At 41.7% G+C, this 18,710-nt stretch overlaps 1 protein-coding gene across 1 annotated transcript in view; it reads left to right on the forward strand.

Moving 5' to 3' along the window:
- Positions 1-12,521: 12,521 nt before the first annotated feature.
- Positions 12,522-18,710, forward strand: part of MPDZ (multiple PDZ domain crumbs cell polarity complex component) — a 90,526-nt gene continuing 84,337 nt past the window's right edge. The window contains exons 1-2 of the mRNA XM_082497804.1: positions 12,522-12,584; positions 13,173-13,339. Of these exons, the coding sequence (XP_082353930.1) occupies positions 12,569-12,584; positions 13,173-13,339 (183 nt within the window). The 5' untranslated portion in view covers positions 12,522-12,568. The remainder of the gene's footprint in view (positions 12,585-13,172; positions 13,340-18,710) is intronic.

Raw genomic sequence — 18,710 nt, forward strand, 5'->3', positions numbered from 1 at the left:
ATAACTTCTGGAAAATGTAGTACAAAAGTGTTATATTCTAAAGAGCTCCATGAAAAAGAAGAAAGATGGTGATCCAGCCTTATTTGGATAGATAAGGAGAGAATGCATAACCACACACTTAATATATTTAGATTAGCAGCTAGAGCAATTAGGATCATAGTTACCTTTGATCTCAGATTGGTTTTCCACAGTTTAATTCCACTTAATGCAATGGATGTTTACACATCTGGGAAAAAAATTTGATCTATAATAATTATTACCATTTGCCAACATGGAAGATTGTTATTAGTTGTGTTCAACCTAAAATTTGAGTACGTGCCCTGCTGAAAACTGTAATACTATGTCTATGTATGCATAAATACACACGAATATACATTAACAAAATGATGCTGTAATATTGAAGAGTAAGGTTATAGAAGCAGAAACGCATTCAATTTTTAATTAAGGTAGTGATTATGAAAAGGGTTTATTGGTCTCTTTTTATGTTTTATTCTAAGTTCAGAGATGGAATTTTTCAAGCATAAATATAAAATATATAAATATTTCTGAGTCCTTCCTCTCCCAATTCTTCTAGGTCCCTAAAATATATATCTTACCCATTCTGCAGCGGGGCATGCAATACTAACACCCATACCAAAATATAATACTCAGAGTGATGAAATTACACAATTACTGTTGTGAATGCACCTTTTTTTGTTAGGAAATAAATTGGCTTGTACCATAAATGTTGACAAATGTGTTTCATAGGCAATATCCTTCTCATAGTGAAGTCAATGTTTGTTACTCAGACAGACTGGGATCAGACTCTCATTGTCATTTAATTTGCTAGATCCTGTTCCCATTACTATTTTAGAAGAATGCATTCCCAACAGTCATCTGATGAATGATTTAATGGACACATAGCCTTGTTTCTGGTGCCCCTGTTATTTTTGTAAAGACTGCTTCTCTGAGTTTACTTCTCCTTCATGGTTTCTAACAAATCTAAGCAGTATATCATTAATATTAATCACTGCTATTTTACCAGCAGTAAGTAAATCAGGAAGGCAGACATCTCATCCAATATTGATACTTCTACCATAAGTATATTATAAATTGGCCTGAGAAATGAAATATTACTGGAGATTAATACTTGAGAAGATAAAATTTTATTTTTGTTTTAGTTCCCTTTCATCTTCTCCTTAAGAGTGCTTTCTGACGGAGTATTATATTATGGATTTTGAACAAAGCTAATGTTTTAAAAAACTGCTTGCAGTTTTAATTTAAAATCATGTGGATAAATGTATGTAGATATATCAATTATTTTTTTAGTTTGTAAGCACATTTAAACTTGAAATACAGGGTAGATTCTCTTTCCTCACATATTAAGGACATTTTTAGGACAGCATCTCTCAAAATTACATTAATGGTCACACTACTTACACTAATGCAGCCATGACATAATTTAAACATCATGTGTCACCGTACATCACCTAACGCACCCTGGGGAATCATTAATACTCTGAGACCCTCTTTTTCTGGGAAGGGGCTGGAGAGGTAACATGGTTTCCGTATTGTAAAATCAGTGAGATGACTATCTTGTTGTCCTGTTTTATAACACTTCTGGGAAAAAGAAGAAATGAAAAAATATTAATTGCGGGTGTCTCTCTAGTTATCTTTCTAAACCTATTAACAGGTATATCCACAAGACCACTGGTGTGCTCCAACCCCTAATGGTTTGCTTCATATTTGCTAGAACTGCGTCTGCATGACTCTTCATCAGCTTCTGTACATGAGAGCTCATTAAGTTACTGTGATGCAAATTCCCGTCACAGATGTGTTGTATGCTTACTGAGAGGGCTATGTTTGTGGGTACATCTATGTTAGCATAATTATACCCATGCAAATATTTTTAATACAGGCAAGGCCTAAGGTAGCATGATGTTTTGAACTTTAGTAGGTATAATCTACTTAATATATACTTCAAGGTACTTGACAAAATCTGAATATAATTGAAAATGCAATTCTAAACAGCAGTTTGCATGTTAAAAAATTATCTGAAAGGTATATCCCATACAAACACAAATTGCACTGGGAAGAACTATTACACAGCTTATGTTGTTATACATCCGGAGTAAAGTACCATTGCACCTCATTTTGACTTGTTCTTAGCTCCAAATAAACGTTACTAGAGTCACTGTATTTTACTTCAGTGGGATGCCATGGTTAAAGCCTGAACCACAGAAAAAATAACAATAGCTGTCTGATTTTGCACTTACCTAATCTACTGTGGCTTATTTATTGAACAATGATACATGCAAACAAATTGTGCCTTATTTTTTAAGATTTCATTTTGGATTCAATAAAGGCTCATGTAACACAGAAAGCTGGTGGGACAGTTTAAAGAGTATCCAATGTTCTAGCTGTAGCAAACAGAGCAAACATCTGATTTTAAAAGGCAATATGCTCCCCAGCACATGCTGGATCAAAACCCGTAACCTGTGAATAAAATCTTGAAAATTATTTTTTCTTAGTTAAGAAGTGAAAGAATGATTGTTAAACAGGTGCATTTACGGGCATATTTTAATACACAGCAGAGGAAAAGGTAGCTAATCATTTGGAGTTCTTCAATCTGCCAACTGCATTAAGCAAGAGAAATATTGTTTGGAGGGTCAACTTTTTTCAGAAGTTACTCTTCCAAATTAAAAAAAAATAAATACATGCAATGTACAAAGAGCTGTATTTCTTAAAGTTTACATGATAAATGTTCTGCTTGTGAAAGTGTTTGTGCCCGGATTGCATTTATTGATCCTCTCTCACATAAATACAGCAGTATTCCATTCTATCTCCAGAACAGTGACTTTCTTTAAATTGTTCATGGGACAAAAAAAAAAAAAAAAGCACCCCAAGCAACTATCACTTGGATACGATGATGCTTGCAGTTGAAATCCATTTGGAGAAAGAACCACACCAGATCAGAAGGCAAGCAGATGAAGAGCGTGCCCAGCCTCTGCAGAGCCAGGGCCGACGTGCCCAGCAGAACAGCCCGGAGTCTTTCACGGCGCAGGGTGTTATCTCAGCGCTGCCGCCCGAGCTCATCTACAACAAAGAATTATCTCCTGGCAAAGAAAAATGGAGACCGTGATCCTGAGCACGTCTGCTAGGTGAAGCAAAGTTAACAAACAGCAAAATACTTCCACTTTTTCCGGAACTTACTTTTTTTTGCGGTCATTGCGAATGCTCCTGCATTATGTGCTTTATTTCTACGATGTACATACACACGCGGACGGTACGCAACATCTTCTTTAATGTTAGTTAAGGCACTAACCGGCAGTTGCTTGCAGGGGAAACAATCCCTTCATTAGCCCGATGACCTTATTCATCCTTTTGCCTAACTTCGTCGTGGATTGTTTGTTGGGGCTTATATTTGGGTTGGTTTTTTTTTTTTTTAACACTTCATAACGTTTCCCATTTTCCTCCGATCCAGCCTGGCCTTGCCTAGTTGATCCAGTAGGGGTAAGCCGTTGGCTAGTGGGGCAGCAGGAAGGGCCAGTGACCCCCATATCCGCCGGCCCCAGCGCAGCAGGGCCGGGCCCAGCCGGAGGCGGCCCGGCACCGGCTGGAAGAGTTGGGGTGACCCGCCCGCCCCCGCCGCCGGCATTTCACCACCAAACCGTCGGCCCGGGAAGGGAAAACCCAGGGCAGCCCGGCTCCTCGGTGTCACCCCCGGGGAGGCGTGCGCTCCGCCGCTCGGCCCCGGCTGCCGCCTCCCCTGCGGCCGTGGGGGCCGCGGCGGGAGAGGAACGTTGCTTGGAAGGGCTGCGACGCGCCGCGCCAGGGGGGGAGCGGGCCGGGGAGCCCTCCAACGTGACCCCCCCATCCTCCTCTGGTACTCCCCTTTTCGGGATGCAGCTGCAGTCCCGCTTGGCGCGGCGGGCGGTCGCCCGAACCAGCTCCGGGGGGCGCCGCGTCCGGAGACCCGCCGGCGGCCTAGGGGGGGACGACGAGGGGGACGCGCCGGAGCCGGGGCCGGAGCCGGGGCCGGGGCGGGGGGGCGGCGGGGCAGGATTAGGTTTCAGGCCGCCGGGGCGTGCCTGAGCGCGCTTCCCCCGCGGCGCGGCTCGGCGCCGTTACTTGGGGGCGGGAAGGGCGAAGGCGGAGAGCGGGGCCGGGCCGCGGGGCCCACCGAGCCGCCGGGGTAAGCGGGGCGCCGGGGCCGGGCGGCGGAGAGGAGGGGTGGGGGACCACCCCGCCTGTGTCGTCCTCGGGGGATGCGGGGAGGGTCCCGCCGTATCGCTGGAGTTTTGAGCGGCCTTTTAAAACGTATTTATCTCGCGAAGTTCTATTTATTGTTGTTCTGTTGATCGGGGGGGGGGGGGGGGGGGAGGGAAGACGGACGGTTGGAGGAGGAGAGAGGCCGCCGCCGGCGGCGGGGGGGGGCTGGGCCTGTTGCTCCTCGCTATCCCCCGCCCCGGGCCGAGCCGGCGGCGAGCGGCGCTGGGGGCCGGGCCGGGCCGCGGGCCTGCGGCGGACGGTCGGGTGGTCGGTCTGCGGGCTCGGGCGGCCTGGCGGGGAGTCGTCCTCACGTAAACAAAGCCGAACCTCCCCCAGTTGCGGCGGGCAGCGCCGCTCGCCCCTTCCTCTCCCCGCCTCTTTTTTTTTTTTTTTTTTTTTTTAAAAACCCCAGCCGGAGCGTGTCACGCCGGGGGAGGAGGTCTCCTCACCTGCTGTCGCTACAGACCGGCGGGCGGCCCTGGGGCCGGGAGGCGGCGGGCTCCTGGTCGCAGCGGCCCTTGCCCAGCGCTTGCGGTCGGCGGCGTTGAGACTCGGTGGGAGGCAAAGCCGGCCCCGAGCCCCGAGCGGGACCGGCGGTGGGTGTGCGGGCTGCGGGCGGAGCGGCGGCCGCCGGTGCTGGTGGGCTCGTGCCGGTACCTGTTGCCGTGCCGGTGTTGGCGCTTCTCGTAGGTCCGGAGCCCGCTGTAGGTCCGTCTGTAGCATCCCCCCCCTGGGTCTGCGTTTAAACGTGACCGTGTTGGCAGAGTGGAAGCGGAGGGGCAAGGCGCAAGCTTCGGTTGTGGCCTTTGATGGGTCTGGTTGTGCAAAGGAAAGGGTCTGCTTTTTGGGGTGGTTTGTTTCTCCTGTGGTGTCTGTCCTGTCCCGTCCCGTCCCCCCCCGTCCTCCCCCCCCCCCCCCCCCCATTTGCTGACTACCTCCATATGTTACTGGAAAGAGGAATAGGAAGAAAGAAAATAAAAGAAAAACTCTCAAAAAGCCGGCCATTTGATCTCCGTGTACCACATGTAACAGACTTTTATTGCCACTTGGCTGAATAATGGATTTTGTTGTTTTTTGTTTTTTGTTTTTTTTTTCCTCCCCTTTTCTGTAGTTTTTATAAACACTGCCTCATCCCTTTGTGGTTTTGCTTCTTAACACATGCAGATTTTGTTAGTAAAAGCTGTTGAACAGAAAATGTCCTTACTGTCTTTGGAGCCAGAAAGGATAGCAGGAATCTCCTGCCGGAGCAGAGCAGTGATTTACCGTAATCAAGCTGAAGGGGTCTGAATTCTGCCATTGCAGAAGTCTATTGTGTAATGCTTTGTGGTTTCCATATTAGCACTGCATTTTCCAAGATAACAGCAACTCGTTGGGAGAGAAGAATCTAAACTGGAAAAGAGGAAAGTGGTATAATATTTTTTGGAAGTGTTATTTGATGCTCCCGTGGAAATTGAAAGTAATGTAACATTAGAAGATAAGAATGCAGAATGGGAATGTCTAAGGACATATCCACCTTAAGTAGCAATACTTTTTATGACAGAGGACATCACCTTATTCTTTTCAAAATTGTTATCCACTTTCAGTATACTTTTTTTTTATCTCTCCATATCTTGTTAACAGTAACATGCATATAACAATTACTGATTAGCACTGGTGTTTCTAATGGCTTCCTTTGTGCTTTCAAGAAGCTTTTTCATCATGAACTGGATCCATTCTGCCCTCTCAGAACAAAAGTGCACTAGGAAAGTTAGATCAATATCAGCACTAGGGAAAAGAGAACTGCACTACTTACGTACTAAAGGGTGATCTTTATATTCCATCTGGCTGTGTCTGTGGATTCTTCAGAGAGGAATGCCATACAAACTTTCAGTTGTGTGGATCATTCTAAATGGTTTTATTTTAATAGAGAACGCTAATCAGTCCATTCAGAACCATTATAAAGACCTTTTAAATCATCAATTCCAAGTTTCATGTAAGAAAATTTAAAATTCTGTGGAGTTTATCCAGTAAATTTTCTAATTGGCTTCATATTTGAGCACACTGCTGAAGCAGCTTAAGTCAATACAATGCCATGTTGGCAGTTTACTGTATTGTCATTGGTAAGGACAGTTTTGTTTCATAGTTGGCATTCCCAACAAGTCAATATATAAACATGCCATTTTTGGTGAGACGGTGTTGGAGTATTTCTTTCGTAGGCTTTTCAGACCCCATCCTTTCATCTGAGACACCTTTCACGGTAGTCTTGTTATGTGCTGTAATGATTTTCTGTATTACTCGCCTGTTATTGTCACAATATACAATCAGAAGTTTGTGGGTTTAGTTTGTGAGGAAAATGACAACTCTTTGTTGAAGCTTACTGGCTTCAATGGGGCTTCTTATTCGTTTACGTATGGTGCTGTCACCTCTGTGAAAAATCCAGTATACACTAAGAAGTGCAACTCTTATAGGAAATATGTTTCATCAGGTTTAACTGAGTTTAATGAATATGGTAATCAATTGCCTATGCTGAAAACATAAAGAGGCAATATTAACCATGCCCGGGTTTCATACCTGAATTCAGTAATGTAGTGTCACATATATTCTGCATATACTAAAAAGTTGCTTTTCAGTTTCTGAAGCTAATCCTGTATTTCAAAAGTTAGAAGAAAGTAATTCCAATTAATCTCAATTTAAAATATTTACTGAAAGATTGATATTTTTTTTTGTAAACAGATGATCTGTTAGTTTCCTTAACAAAAAAAAAAAAAAATCCCCAAATCCCGTCAGAAAAATTTCCTCTACTATGTTGTTTTTTCAATACTCTACAAATTACTTTTGAATACCCTGTATCACACACGTTTAGCAGTAGCTGAAAACATTAAGTATAGTTTAGGCCCATTTCCAGTTGCAATTATAACTTGCACATCAGCTAACGTAGATATTATGTTCCTGTAGGGCTCCTTACAGTGTTAAAGAACATTACTAATTAAACACAGCAAACAGTTTGCTTGTTCATCCAAGAGCATTGTACATTAGTGTGATGTGTACAGAAGCTTAAAAAATAGTTGAACATTCAAAATTCTATTTTCGTAGTTGCTTCAAAATACATAATGCTGTTCAGCTCTATCACAGTACTTTTCTCTAACATGCAGAGCCACTACTGTAATCTTTTTACATGTTTTTGATGCATTCAGTGTTGTGCTGAATTTCAAGAGGCTAGTAACCTCACTTTTCAAACAAAACTGCTTGTAGTCTTAATATAGGCTGTGTGTTAGTTTCTGAACTGCCTTTTTATGTCTGCTTTGAATGTTTCAGAACAATTTCCATTAGCATAGCTTTTAAATGTAAATTTCAGGCTTCTCGTGCTTGCCTGTTACACTCCAGGTAGTCAGTGGAAATCTGCTTTGTTCCTTGTGGAACAGCGCGCGTTACTGTTGCTTGTATTAAATCCTTAATTTGAATCAGTTCTCTGTCACCCAGAAACATGGAGTCCAGGGTCTCTCTGGTGGTAAAACCAAGCAGTTGATGTTAATTTGGCAAGCTTATCTCCTGTCAGTAAAACGGTAGGCTAGCCTTTTACCCCCCTTCTTTCTTCCTTTCCACTTTTTGTTTATCCTCCTTACCCTGTTGTTCACTGCTCTCCCGCGTTTACTTCCACACCCTTTCGCTGCGTGCTCAAGTATGTGTCTCTCTTTCATTACAAGTAGTGAAGGCTATACCAGTCAGGCTACAGTTGTCAAGTCCTTGTAATATTGATAGTAATCCTAGACAGTGCTGTATGCAGCTGCAAAATTGCCTTTGTGACAGTGGAAGAGTACATAAAAAAGCATGAGATCGTGCAGTTTACCGTGAATGGTTTCTGCTGCCTTTATGCTGACAAGTCTCCCCTCAAGAAGTCTGGGGCTCACCTTAATTTTCTTCCCGAGGATGGTGGCCAGCGTGCGAGAAGTAGCTGGGCGAAATGGAAGAGCTCCTGGAAAATGCAGGCAAAGCAGAAGGTTTAGCAGTAATTAGTATCTTCCCTTTCCTGTGCTGTTTGGTTTCCGTTCTCATGCCAGGCATTGCTAACACAACATGCCTGTTTGAGTGATAGCCAGAAAGTGTGCGGGGGGGAAGCGACATGGGATAAAAATCAAATACTCAAGGATATCTCTAGCCCAGCTAAATCCAGGCCCAGGTGTTGAAATTTAGATCAGAAGTACTCTGTTTAGCAGCTATAAAATGTGTGTTGTGATTATCGTGCTGCTTAATTGAAACAGATTTAGTTTTAATCTCAAGCAACTCCTAGCCAAAGTTGGGACCTAGAGATCACTCTTAAGATAGGTACTTCTTCTGTATCCTCAGAGCAGTCCAAGTAATGCAGGAGCTACAGGGCAAAGCCTATTACTGTGTTTTCTATCTTTGGCATCGCATGTTTGCTAATCCAGTGCTATGAGCATTGGTTTCCAGGGTATTATCTGAAATGGCTTTGTGAAATAGTAGATGGAGTATCTGTCAATGAAACAGAGTAAGTTTCCTTGTAGGAACTACATGATCAGGTGTAAGGAATAATCATTGGAAGTGGGTCATCTTTCTCTTTTTCTGAATCTTTTGGCTGTCATGCTAAGTGGCTTGGGTGGTTGCAGTGGAAAGGAGGTGATCAACATACATTTCATGTTCTGACACCTGTGGATTTTAGTGTTTTGGGAGGGGCACAAAGAAACCAGAGCTGCAGCATGCCAGCTGTTTTCTTGCAACTGACCTTATAGTAAGGCAGCATAAAGAGTGGAGAAAGGCATATATAATGCATTTTTGTTTATTAGCATGGGAAGAATCAATTTTCAGAAGTGCAAGTTTGAAAGGGATTATCTTTAATTTTTGTGCATGCTTAGTAGAAGATGGCATGCTTCTCACCATGTACATGTCTAAAATGACTTATGTTTTCTACTTGCCTGCTATAAAACAGGAGGAAAAAGAGAAGGTGCTTTTTTTTTTTTTTTTTTTTTTTTTAAAGGCGTATCTTCCAGGTATCTGTGGCTTTAAAAACTTGAAAGTGAATTTAACTCTGTATTCCTTTAACAATATTTCTTCAAGTTGCTAATAAAACAGTCTAATTCAGTCAGTCTATGTTTTTATTACTGTGATGAGATTAATGAACTTTAGCCCTGAAATAAAAAAGTTAAATCTGCTTTGAGCTAATCTAGTAAGCTCTTTGAGGCATGAGCAGTATTTGTATCATGTATAGAAGGGCTGGTTTTGGCTTCAGACTCCTGTGATACAGACTGCCAGGAGTATGCAAAATTAGAGTCAGAACTAAACCTCCCATTTGTGCATCTAGAGGTCTGTGATGGCATTATAAAAAATATTCACTGTAGCAAATGATAGACATACACCTTTCAGCAAATAATCATGCATGCCTCCATACTTCTGCCTAGTGCATTAGCGTTAAAATACCTAGAAGCAAGCTGGTTTAAAGGCCAGGAGTTGCAGCTGGGTGGTGGTGGTTGTGGATATGTCTGTGTGGTGCATTTTGGACAGATGTATGCTTGCTTCCCCTGTACTTCGGCTATGTTAATGTGCCACTAAGCTTGTGCTGACAGATCCCACTTGTTAGCATGGATGTGGCACAGCAGGAGCACAGTCACGTGGCTTTTCGCCATTTCAGAGCGCGGGCAGAGTGAACAGGGGTCATCTTGGACTGCGACATGTAGAAATGCTGGTGTGCCTCAATGCATTGCATCTGTGTCAGGGGAAGCATCCAGAAGGAAAACATCCTGATGGCAGTTTCGGTCGTGCTCCCGCTTAGTGCCATAATCGACAAAAGCATTAAGCTGGTCAGCTGAGGAGGGATTCCTTGCTAATATAAACACAAAATAAGGAGAATTAAACTGAGAGTTAAAAATGGATTTGCTGACGCTAAGATAGCTCTCAAGCAGGATTCCTACTTCTAAAGCATGAAGTAAATAGAAAGTATGAGTGGCTTACCAGAGCTAAGAACCTCTTTTCATTGGAAATTAGATAGGATTGTCTCCGTCTATAGAGCGTGTTTAGGACTTGTGTCTGCTTTTAGAAAGCTTCTGTTATATATCATTAGAGTTCATACTTCTAGCATTGCACGAACACAGTGGTGACTGTCACTTGTAAAACAGGCCTCTTACAGCACACCAGGAATGAGATTTTAGGCAAGTTGAATCATAAGATAAGGCAATATCCTGCTACTCCAAAAGATACAGACTTTTTACAGCTGCTGCTCTTCTTGAGGTTCTCAGAGAGCTAAAGCAGAAGAACGTTAACCCTCTATTTTTCTTGATTAGTTTCCTCAGAAGCTGAGAGTTGAACATACGATGCTATGGGCTTGTGCATATAGTGCTGTGATGAACAGTATAGTGGCACTGAAATGGCTGAAAAATACTCCACATTGTTTTTTGTTTTTTTTTTTTTTCACAGTTGTTTGGTTGCGCTCACAACATGCCCCAAGAGTAGCTGTAGAGGGAGAACTAGAATGGTGAAACAGGAAAGAACTGCTTTGATTGGCATTGCCACTGAGAAAAACGCCTGTGAACATGACATAAATGCCTCTGTTTGTAAACAGGGGCTCTGAATAGAGGATGTGATAGTAGTGTGTTAATCTGTAAGGAAAAGCTATGAGTGATGAAGGTTTGGGGAAGCCGGTTCCTTCACATTGTTTAAATAATCCCATCCAGTCCTTCGCATGTAAAATAGATTTTTTTTTTTGTCTTGTTTTTGTAGAGTGAAAAGGTGAAAACACAAGATACTTGGTTTGGTTTTCAGATAATGTGCTAGGATTTGCCTTGCCAGTGAGAAAACAAACTCATAACAGCTTGTTTTTGTTAATTACTGATGATATGCATAATTTGGATCATGGAATAAGGTTACTTTGACAAAGTCAGATTCAAAGGATTTGAATGTCTGTCCCTAAGTGGTACATTTTCCTAAAAACGATGATCAGTGGTTCTATACCAATGTATTGGCATATTCAAATGCAATAAAATAAACTGGTGAGAAGCCTTAGGCATATTGAAACTAGGAAAATCTTGGCGATAGGACTTGAGGCCATTTTAAACCCACTTGATTTGGGTTTTCTGCACAAACTGCAAACAACATAGGCTTGTCAGAATGTTCATCCTGGCTTGTGTTCCTTCTGAGTGAACCTATGTTAATGGCTGTTTTCTTGCTTTTATTGTGAGAATTGATTCACGCTTGTCCTGCTCAGATTCTGTAACTAATGGTCCTGTTGAATTTTAGTTAGGCTGTCTTACCCAGATATCTGTCAACACCATTCCTTTCCCTATTTTTCTCCAAAGTTTCAAGAAAAAAATAATTTTTCCTCTGTTCTTAGAGATCGCAGCTCTCTGCATATTGGTAAGCTCACCAGATTCAAGTCAGGATGCTACGCTGAAGTGCTTTCCTATTATGAAGAAAACAAAGGTACCATTGTGAAAGATAAGGCGATCAAATGCACAGCTCAGTTCATACACCTGCAATGATATTTGAACTCTGCACTTCTCCTCAGCTATCTATCTCCAACAAACATATTCCGTCACTACAGATTTCTGAGCAATTGCAGAAAGGCTGATGGAAAAAAAAACAAAAACAAAAAAACCCAACAACCCAAAAAGCAAAAAAAAAAAAGAAAAACAAAGCAATTTCATAATTTCTTTCTTCCAGTGTAGAGTTTCCTGCCTGGAAACCCATGCTGGTGAAAACTCAGCCATCATCCAGATCTGAGCCTCAATTCCAATAGGTGTTAATAGTAGAGGCTATAGTGTTGAGTCTCCTGCAGGCCTGTGTAGCATGAAGACTCGGTGACTTTTCTTTTAAAAAGGGTGACTTTAAAAAATGTGCTATGGCTCATGCACCTGAAATTTTCAACATAAAGCTTGAAAACTGGTCCCGCAGGGGATGTTTTTTATGAATCACTGAAAAGGAAAGCAATGAAACTGTGTAAAGTATCAGTGACAGCTATGATTCATAGCTTCTGATTAAAGCAATGCAGGACATGTTGTGCAACAGTATGCAGACAGCAGCTTTGATATGGAAATGCAAAAATATTACAAAGTATATTCCTAAAAGCAATTTTCAGGTAGGTTTTAAGCTCCAAAGTGACTCAGAATATGGTCACCTCTGAGGTCATTTTAATTATCCAAGGAGATGCGGGTTTTGTGGGTTGTTATTTTGCGGGACTGTTTCTTGTTTTCAGAAGTCAAGCTTTTTTCTTCTCATTCAGAGCTTAGTGCTGCTCTAAATGTGACCCTTTTCCCTTTCTGTTATTTTTCAGGGAAATACTGTATTTGCTGCCTCATACCATTATTGGAATAGAAGCTGAGAAGCAGAAAAGATGTTGGAAACAATTGGTAATTTTTTTTATTTGTATCACTATATTTTTGTGGCCAAATCAAGTGTGCATGACAGATTTAGGACATTGGCATATACTCCTGAGGGAGGTTTTATAATTAATATCTGTGGTGCTTAGAATACATAGTGTATTTGGGATTTTGTATTTGAAAACAAAAGATGTACCATCATTTGTTTAATGTATTTAATTTTTAGCCTGTTGCCTTAATTTATTTTTTTTGATCTATACCAGAATTAAAAAAATTTGTATTGAAAAGGCAAGTGTTTTCTATTATGGCTATTTTTGTCAGTACTTATTTACAGTAGTCTGTAGCCACAGTTCCTGTAACTGAATTTTAATGAAGGCTCTTTCACTTTTATAACCCAGTTCTTGATGACAAAAATGTAGTTTTTGTTGGCTTCTGTTCTGTGCTCTGCTTCTGACTTCCTGATTCATTAGACGTGTTTGGGCTGTGTTTTTTATTCAGAACTGAACCATTCAAGTCCTCTCTAGTTTGAACAATAGAAAGGGATACATTTAAACCCGTTACCTGCTTGTATGTGGCTGTTCCTAAATTGCTACTGACTAGGAATGATTATCGCTACAGATACACATCGGGCTCTCCAGGCCATGGAACGCTTACAGGCAAAACTTCGGGATCGAGGTGACACTGCAAACGAGGAGAAACTGAGCTTATTAAAATCAGTGCTGCAGAGTCCTCTCTTTAACCAAATCCTCAACCTTCAGACTTCTGTTCAACAACTGAGGGATCAGGTAGGACAAGCAGCCTCCCAGGCGCAAGAGGAAAATTGCTAAGAGGGTGCTTTTAAAACGTATGTGTGTCTGCATGTTGAATAGTGAAATTAAATAGCCTAAATTAAATGTCTGATCCAAAACTTCAGGTCACTGACGGGGACATACCCATTGACTTCCCTGGCCTTTGTTGAGGCCCATAGCTTGTGTAATGTTTTTTATGTATACGCTTGTTACTTATGATGTGCCACGGTAGGGAACTGGTGGTAATAGGTGGGGAGTTAACATAAGGCTTTCTGCCTCTGTCCTTCAAAAGGAACATGTTTTGTATGAGGTCTTAGGATATTTTTTTTCTAGGACCCTTTTGTTGCTCTCTTGTGTCTTACTCTGCTAAAATGAGAATATATGAGGGAAGCTGTGGAATGTTGACTTCAGAAGGGCATGAAGATCTGTTGGGTTTTTTTTTTTTTTTTGTATAGGAATAAAAGATCAAAGAGAAGCAAGAGCTCCTACCTCCTTTTTCCTTGCTCATGATTTTAAATAAAAGTATTACTTTTCTGCACGTCTTCGGTGAGGATAAGAAAAGGGGCAGCTACTCGGCTATATTGACTTTATTATTTTTTGCTATAATTTAATTCCCTGATCAGCAGAATAAGAACTTGAAGAATATAAAAAATAGTTCAGTAACTGAATTAGGATTGAACTGGGTGTCTGGCTTTGCAAATAGTTGTTCCTGTTGACTCCTGCAAGATGAACAGCTCTGTGGCTGGTATGCAGAAATGCTGAAGTGGGAGGATGCATGCAGCCCCTGCATACTGACCTTATCGTCAGCGTGGAGCCTCATCTGGTCTCTGACTGGACTGTGGCTGGTGAGGAGTCTTCATAATCTTGATGCTACTTCAACTGTGTGTCAGAAGAGCACAATCTGGCCCTTTATTGCTTCTTGTGGATCATCTTGATACTATTTTACACAGACAAGAAATGAGTTAGAATGATGTCTACAGTGTTATACGTGGCCATGTTTTTCAGATTTTACATGTTTGGTATATAGAGACTTGATGACATTGGGGTTATTTTCAAAAACCTAGGAAAAAAAGCTGTTCTCCTCGAGGATTTGTTTGCTTTGCTATTTGAGGAGGATAATTTAACAGTGACATCCAGAAATCACATGAATTATTTGGTGATGACTCTGGGAACATGAAGTGAGAAATGAAAGTCTGCCTGAAACATTAATGGGAATTTGGTGAAAAGGCAAATTAATTTTTCACTGCCAGGCATCAGCTGTGAAGTTAAAGGATGCTTCTTTTTTTAAATAGTCACCTAAATTAGTAAAATGAAGCAGATGATAGTACAGATTGGTAATTTCAGATATGTGTTTTTTAAAAAACAAATAATAATTTTACCTTTTACCCTAACCCTGCAGGTTTGTCTGTGCAGTGACTTTAGTGGCCTGTGCATCTTGCATGGTACATATCCAGTCTAGTTGACAGGGGAGCTACTTAGATGTGAATTCCCTTCTTGAAATGTGAACACTTGCACATGCAAATGTATGCTTCTGTCCATCCTTAGATTTCAGTCAGCTCTTCAGGAAGTATCCTGTATTTTCTTTATACAATCATTTCTTCCCTACAATATAACATGAGGTTGTCTGTCCCTTCTTTGCTTTATTTAAATGTTTATAAATTATATTGAAACAGGACAAAGAATAAAATCATGAAATAGGCAGTCATGTTAAAAACCTGTTTCTTGGCATTTTCAAAGGCTCAGTTTTGTTCAAGGACACCCTTTAGTTTTCTTTTTATGGCTGGGAAGGCACTGTGCTCTTGTAACTCTTAAACTACAGGCTGGTGAAAAATGCAAGGCATGTGAATAGTGACCATGCCTTTCGTCCAAGCTGTGCCAGACTGAGGAAGGAGACAAGTTGTTTCCCAAGCGCTTGCAGCACTTGGAGCTGTGTTTGAGATAGGGTGACAAGTGGTGCTGACCTGTGCAGTGGCTAGGTGTTGCAGTCTCAACCCACTCAAGACTAAGATGGCTAAATTTTTTTAACGATTCATGATGAGCTGCACTGAAAGTTGAAAGGGGGTCTGTTTCTTCTCAAGGTGAAGTGTAAGTGACAGTCTGTTAAACTGCTCCTGTGCCTTTAATTAGTCCATGAGTTTTTTAAAGAGCTACAAAACTATCGCAAGATTCTCAGGAGGCGGCCATCTTTTAGGAAAATACAGGTTGAAAGGGTGGGAGCAGAGAAGCAATAATGACAATTTACTTTCCAAGTCAAACTGATTCCTTGCAAGCATCCCAGCAGAGGTGGATCACTAAGTGGGCCCGACTTGTGCGTCTGTAGTGGCCTCAATAAATGCGAGGGTAGGACGTATTCCTGTCTTGAGGCGCTCAGGAAGGCATGGAGATGATAGTGAGATCCCTGCCTTCTGCTTGTGCAGTGAGTCTGGAAAATGAGCTGGCAAATCTTGAAAACATCTCTCATGTTTTCCTAGCAAACAATAGGATGCAAGTATACAGTTTTAGCAGACAAATATTCCTTGCATTCCAGTGAGAGTTATTACCGTTTTTTATGGCTTAAAGTAGACTTCCTTCTCACCCCCCCCTAGAAAAGTGATCTTTTAAGCACCAAAAGATCAGAAAGAGTGTGTGTTTCTGCATGCATGGAGGTGTTTCAGATTTGCTGTCCCATTTCCTTAAAGCTTCTGTGTGTTAATCGGAAATTGATCCCCTTAATTGTTGGTGTGTGCTTAAGAAGAGCCTCTTGAGTTTGCACTTGTGTTACATACAGTGGTGTGGACTGAGTAGTATGTTGCTTTATCTGGATGTTTGGTGAGGCATGATGCTAAATTCAGCAAAACTGATGCTTTGGTGCTTCCTGGTGCTTTAAAGTTTGTTTTTTTTTTTTTTTTTTCTCTTAAATGAGCAAGCAGGATTTGTTTGCACTGAAGATACGTCATTGTGAAGTTAAGAAGTGAAGTGGGAAAAGTAGAGGCACAGCAAAGGGATGTTTTTTTGAGAATTACTGTCCTGACTTCACTAGTCACTGGAGTTGAGGAGCACTGAAGGAGCCAGTATTTTTTCTGCCTCTTCCTATCCTTACCCTTCAGTGAATGAATGATTGTTTTCTCGTGCTGAAGAGCAATCTCGTTTGAAGATAAGGGAGTGACAGAAAATAAAAATAGACATAGTGATGTTTTGAACCTCTCAATAATATTTTCTTTATAAAATATTTTAAAGAAAACGCTCAAATTGTGCTGGCAGTCCTCTCCTGCTTCTTTTCCTTGCCTTTTTGTCTGTCCCTTGTCTACCCCCTCCTCCCCTCCTCCTCCCACCTCCACTTCACTCAGGGCTCTGCCAGAACAAAATACCCTTCCCTTGGCTGGGCTGCATTCCTCAGATTTTTTTTTTTTTTTTTTTTTTGCTTGTGCGTTTGACCATAGTTTTTTGTTCACACTGCAGTGGTGAGGAAGACCCCCCCTGCAGCACAGCACGTACTGGGTTACATGGAATAGATAGGTGTCAGTGCTAGAGGGGATTTAGGGAAGAGGTGGAGAAACTGTCTTTTCATATTGCCTGTGAACAGTCACTTAACTCTGTGGTCTGCACAACTGGAGGAGACCTCTAGTTCCTGTCCTGAACCCCTTTCTGCAACAGCACCATTTGTTCTGGGTTTTGAAACAAAATGCTTATAAGAAATCACTTAGGATCTGCTCCACCGCCCTGAGGAGGACGGAGATGTCAAGGAGCAGCCAGCAGGGCGGTGCTGGTGCCAGTGCCAGTGCCTGTTCCTGGGGAGCCCCGGAGCCTTTGGCTGCGGCGCAGGCAGCGTGCCTGCGGGGAGCACCTGGCAGGGTAGGGGACATGGCAGTGCTCACCTCCCTGCAGGGCTGGCATGGCGGCTGGCTGGTGCTTCGTCGCTCTGGTTGCTGTTACAGCCGACCTTTTTGCTATGCAGGACACTTGTAGTCAGCTGGAGTGCTTACTCTGTGCTTCTTGGGGTCCCCAGGGGCCAAGGTCCAATGGCTTGAGTGCAGAAACACCCAGAATTTGTTCTTATCCAAGTTGAGACCTAGCAATGCTGATTACATTGCTTTAAATGTTGATACACTGCAGACATGGTTTGGATAGCTCCTTTTTTTTCTTAAATATTTTGAGCAACTGCATGTAAGCACTCTTTGATTATCTGTGTGACTCTAACATTTTTATCATACTCGGTGGTATTTATGAAATTTTCTTTTTGTCTTATGCCAAATTATGTCCACATTGCAGATGTTACATACAGTAAGGAGAAAGCCAATCAAGGAAAATTAGCATAAACCAGATTATAAAGCAAAGCAATATTCCTTCATATGGTACTTACACAATCACAGTGCTATGAAGCTACTTCTTGATGGAATTATGGTGATTTTATTACTGCAAAGTAGTGCAATTTATATGTTATGAAAAATATTTTGTGCAACCACAAGAGCATCATTTTTCTAAGATTTCCACTTGTGGTTTATTGCTCCCCCTGGAATGACCTATACTTCTGTGGTTAGCAAGAATGTATACCAGTTCTCAACTTTTGCATTGTATAAGCTTGTGTTTCAGGAGGGACTGGGAAGAGAGTGGTCGTCCTGTTTCTGCTTGTAGTTTTTCTGGGGCTTCTGAACTTCTACCTTTAGGATCATTATAACTGTTATTATAAAACAAAATTTTTTTTTTAAAGTGTAAGTGTGTGTGTGTTTCTGGAGAGGAGGCACTCTGAAGTCTAAGTTTTTGCACACACACATACACAAAACTTGTTCTGTTAACAGTTTGACTTTTTTTTTTGAGTTGTGTTTTTTTCTTTGGGTTTCATAAGTCAGAAGCCACTTTATGTGAGGTAGGCTTCCCATGTTAAGCACATCCCCCGTTGAATGTATAGCTGTATCTGTTTAAAAACAGTGTGATGAAAATGAGGTGTTGCTGTCAATTGCTATTGAAGAGCTGGTGTTTGATACTGCGTTGTACCTGTGCCGTAATCGTAGTTGTACTGAAGATGTGAGATGAAGCTTTTTAAGGTTGTAGTTAAACTGGTGTGGATTGGAGGGTCATTTTTGCCTTTTCCTGCTCTATGTAGTATGCAACACTTCTTTTCAGTGGTATTTCAACCATCATGCAAATAAAAAAACATCCAGTGTCTTCAGAATAATGGAATTAATAAGTAGTTATGGAAAATGTCTTAGAAAAACATGAACTTCTGTTTTGGAAGGCAGAAGGAATGGGAGAGGTCAGTCAATTCCCATATATTTGCAGTCATGTCCCAGCTCATACAAGTATGCAGAAGGGATGAAATGTCAGACTGAGAAGGTGGGCAGTTTGAACAGGATTTGGTCTATGAAAACGTATGACGTAAAACTAAAATATG

This window comes from Vanellus vanellus (genome assembly GCF_965231255.1).
Source record: "Vanellus vanellus genome assembly, chromosome: Z".
Lineage (NCBI taxonomy): Eukaryota > Metazoa > Chordata > Aves > Charadriiformes > Charadriidae > Vanellus > Vanellus vanellus.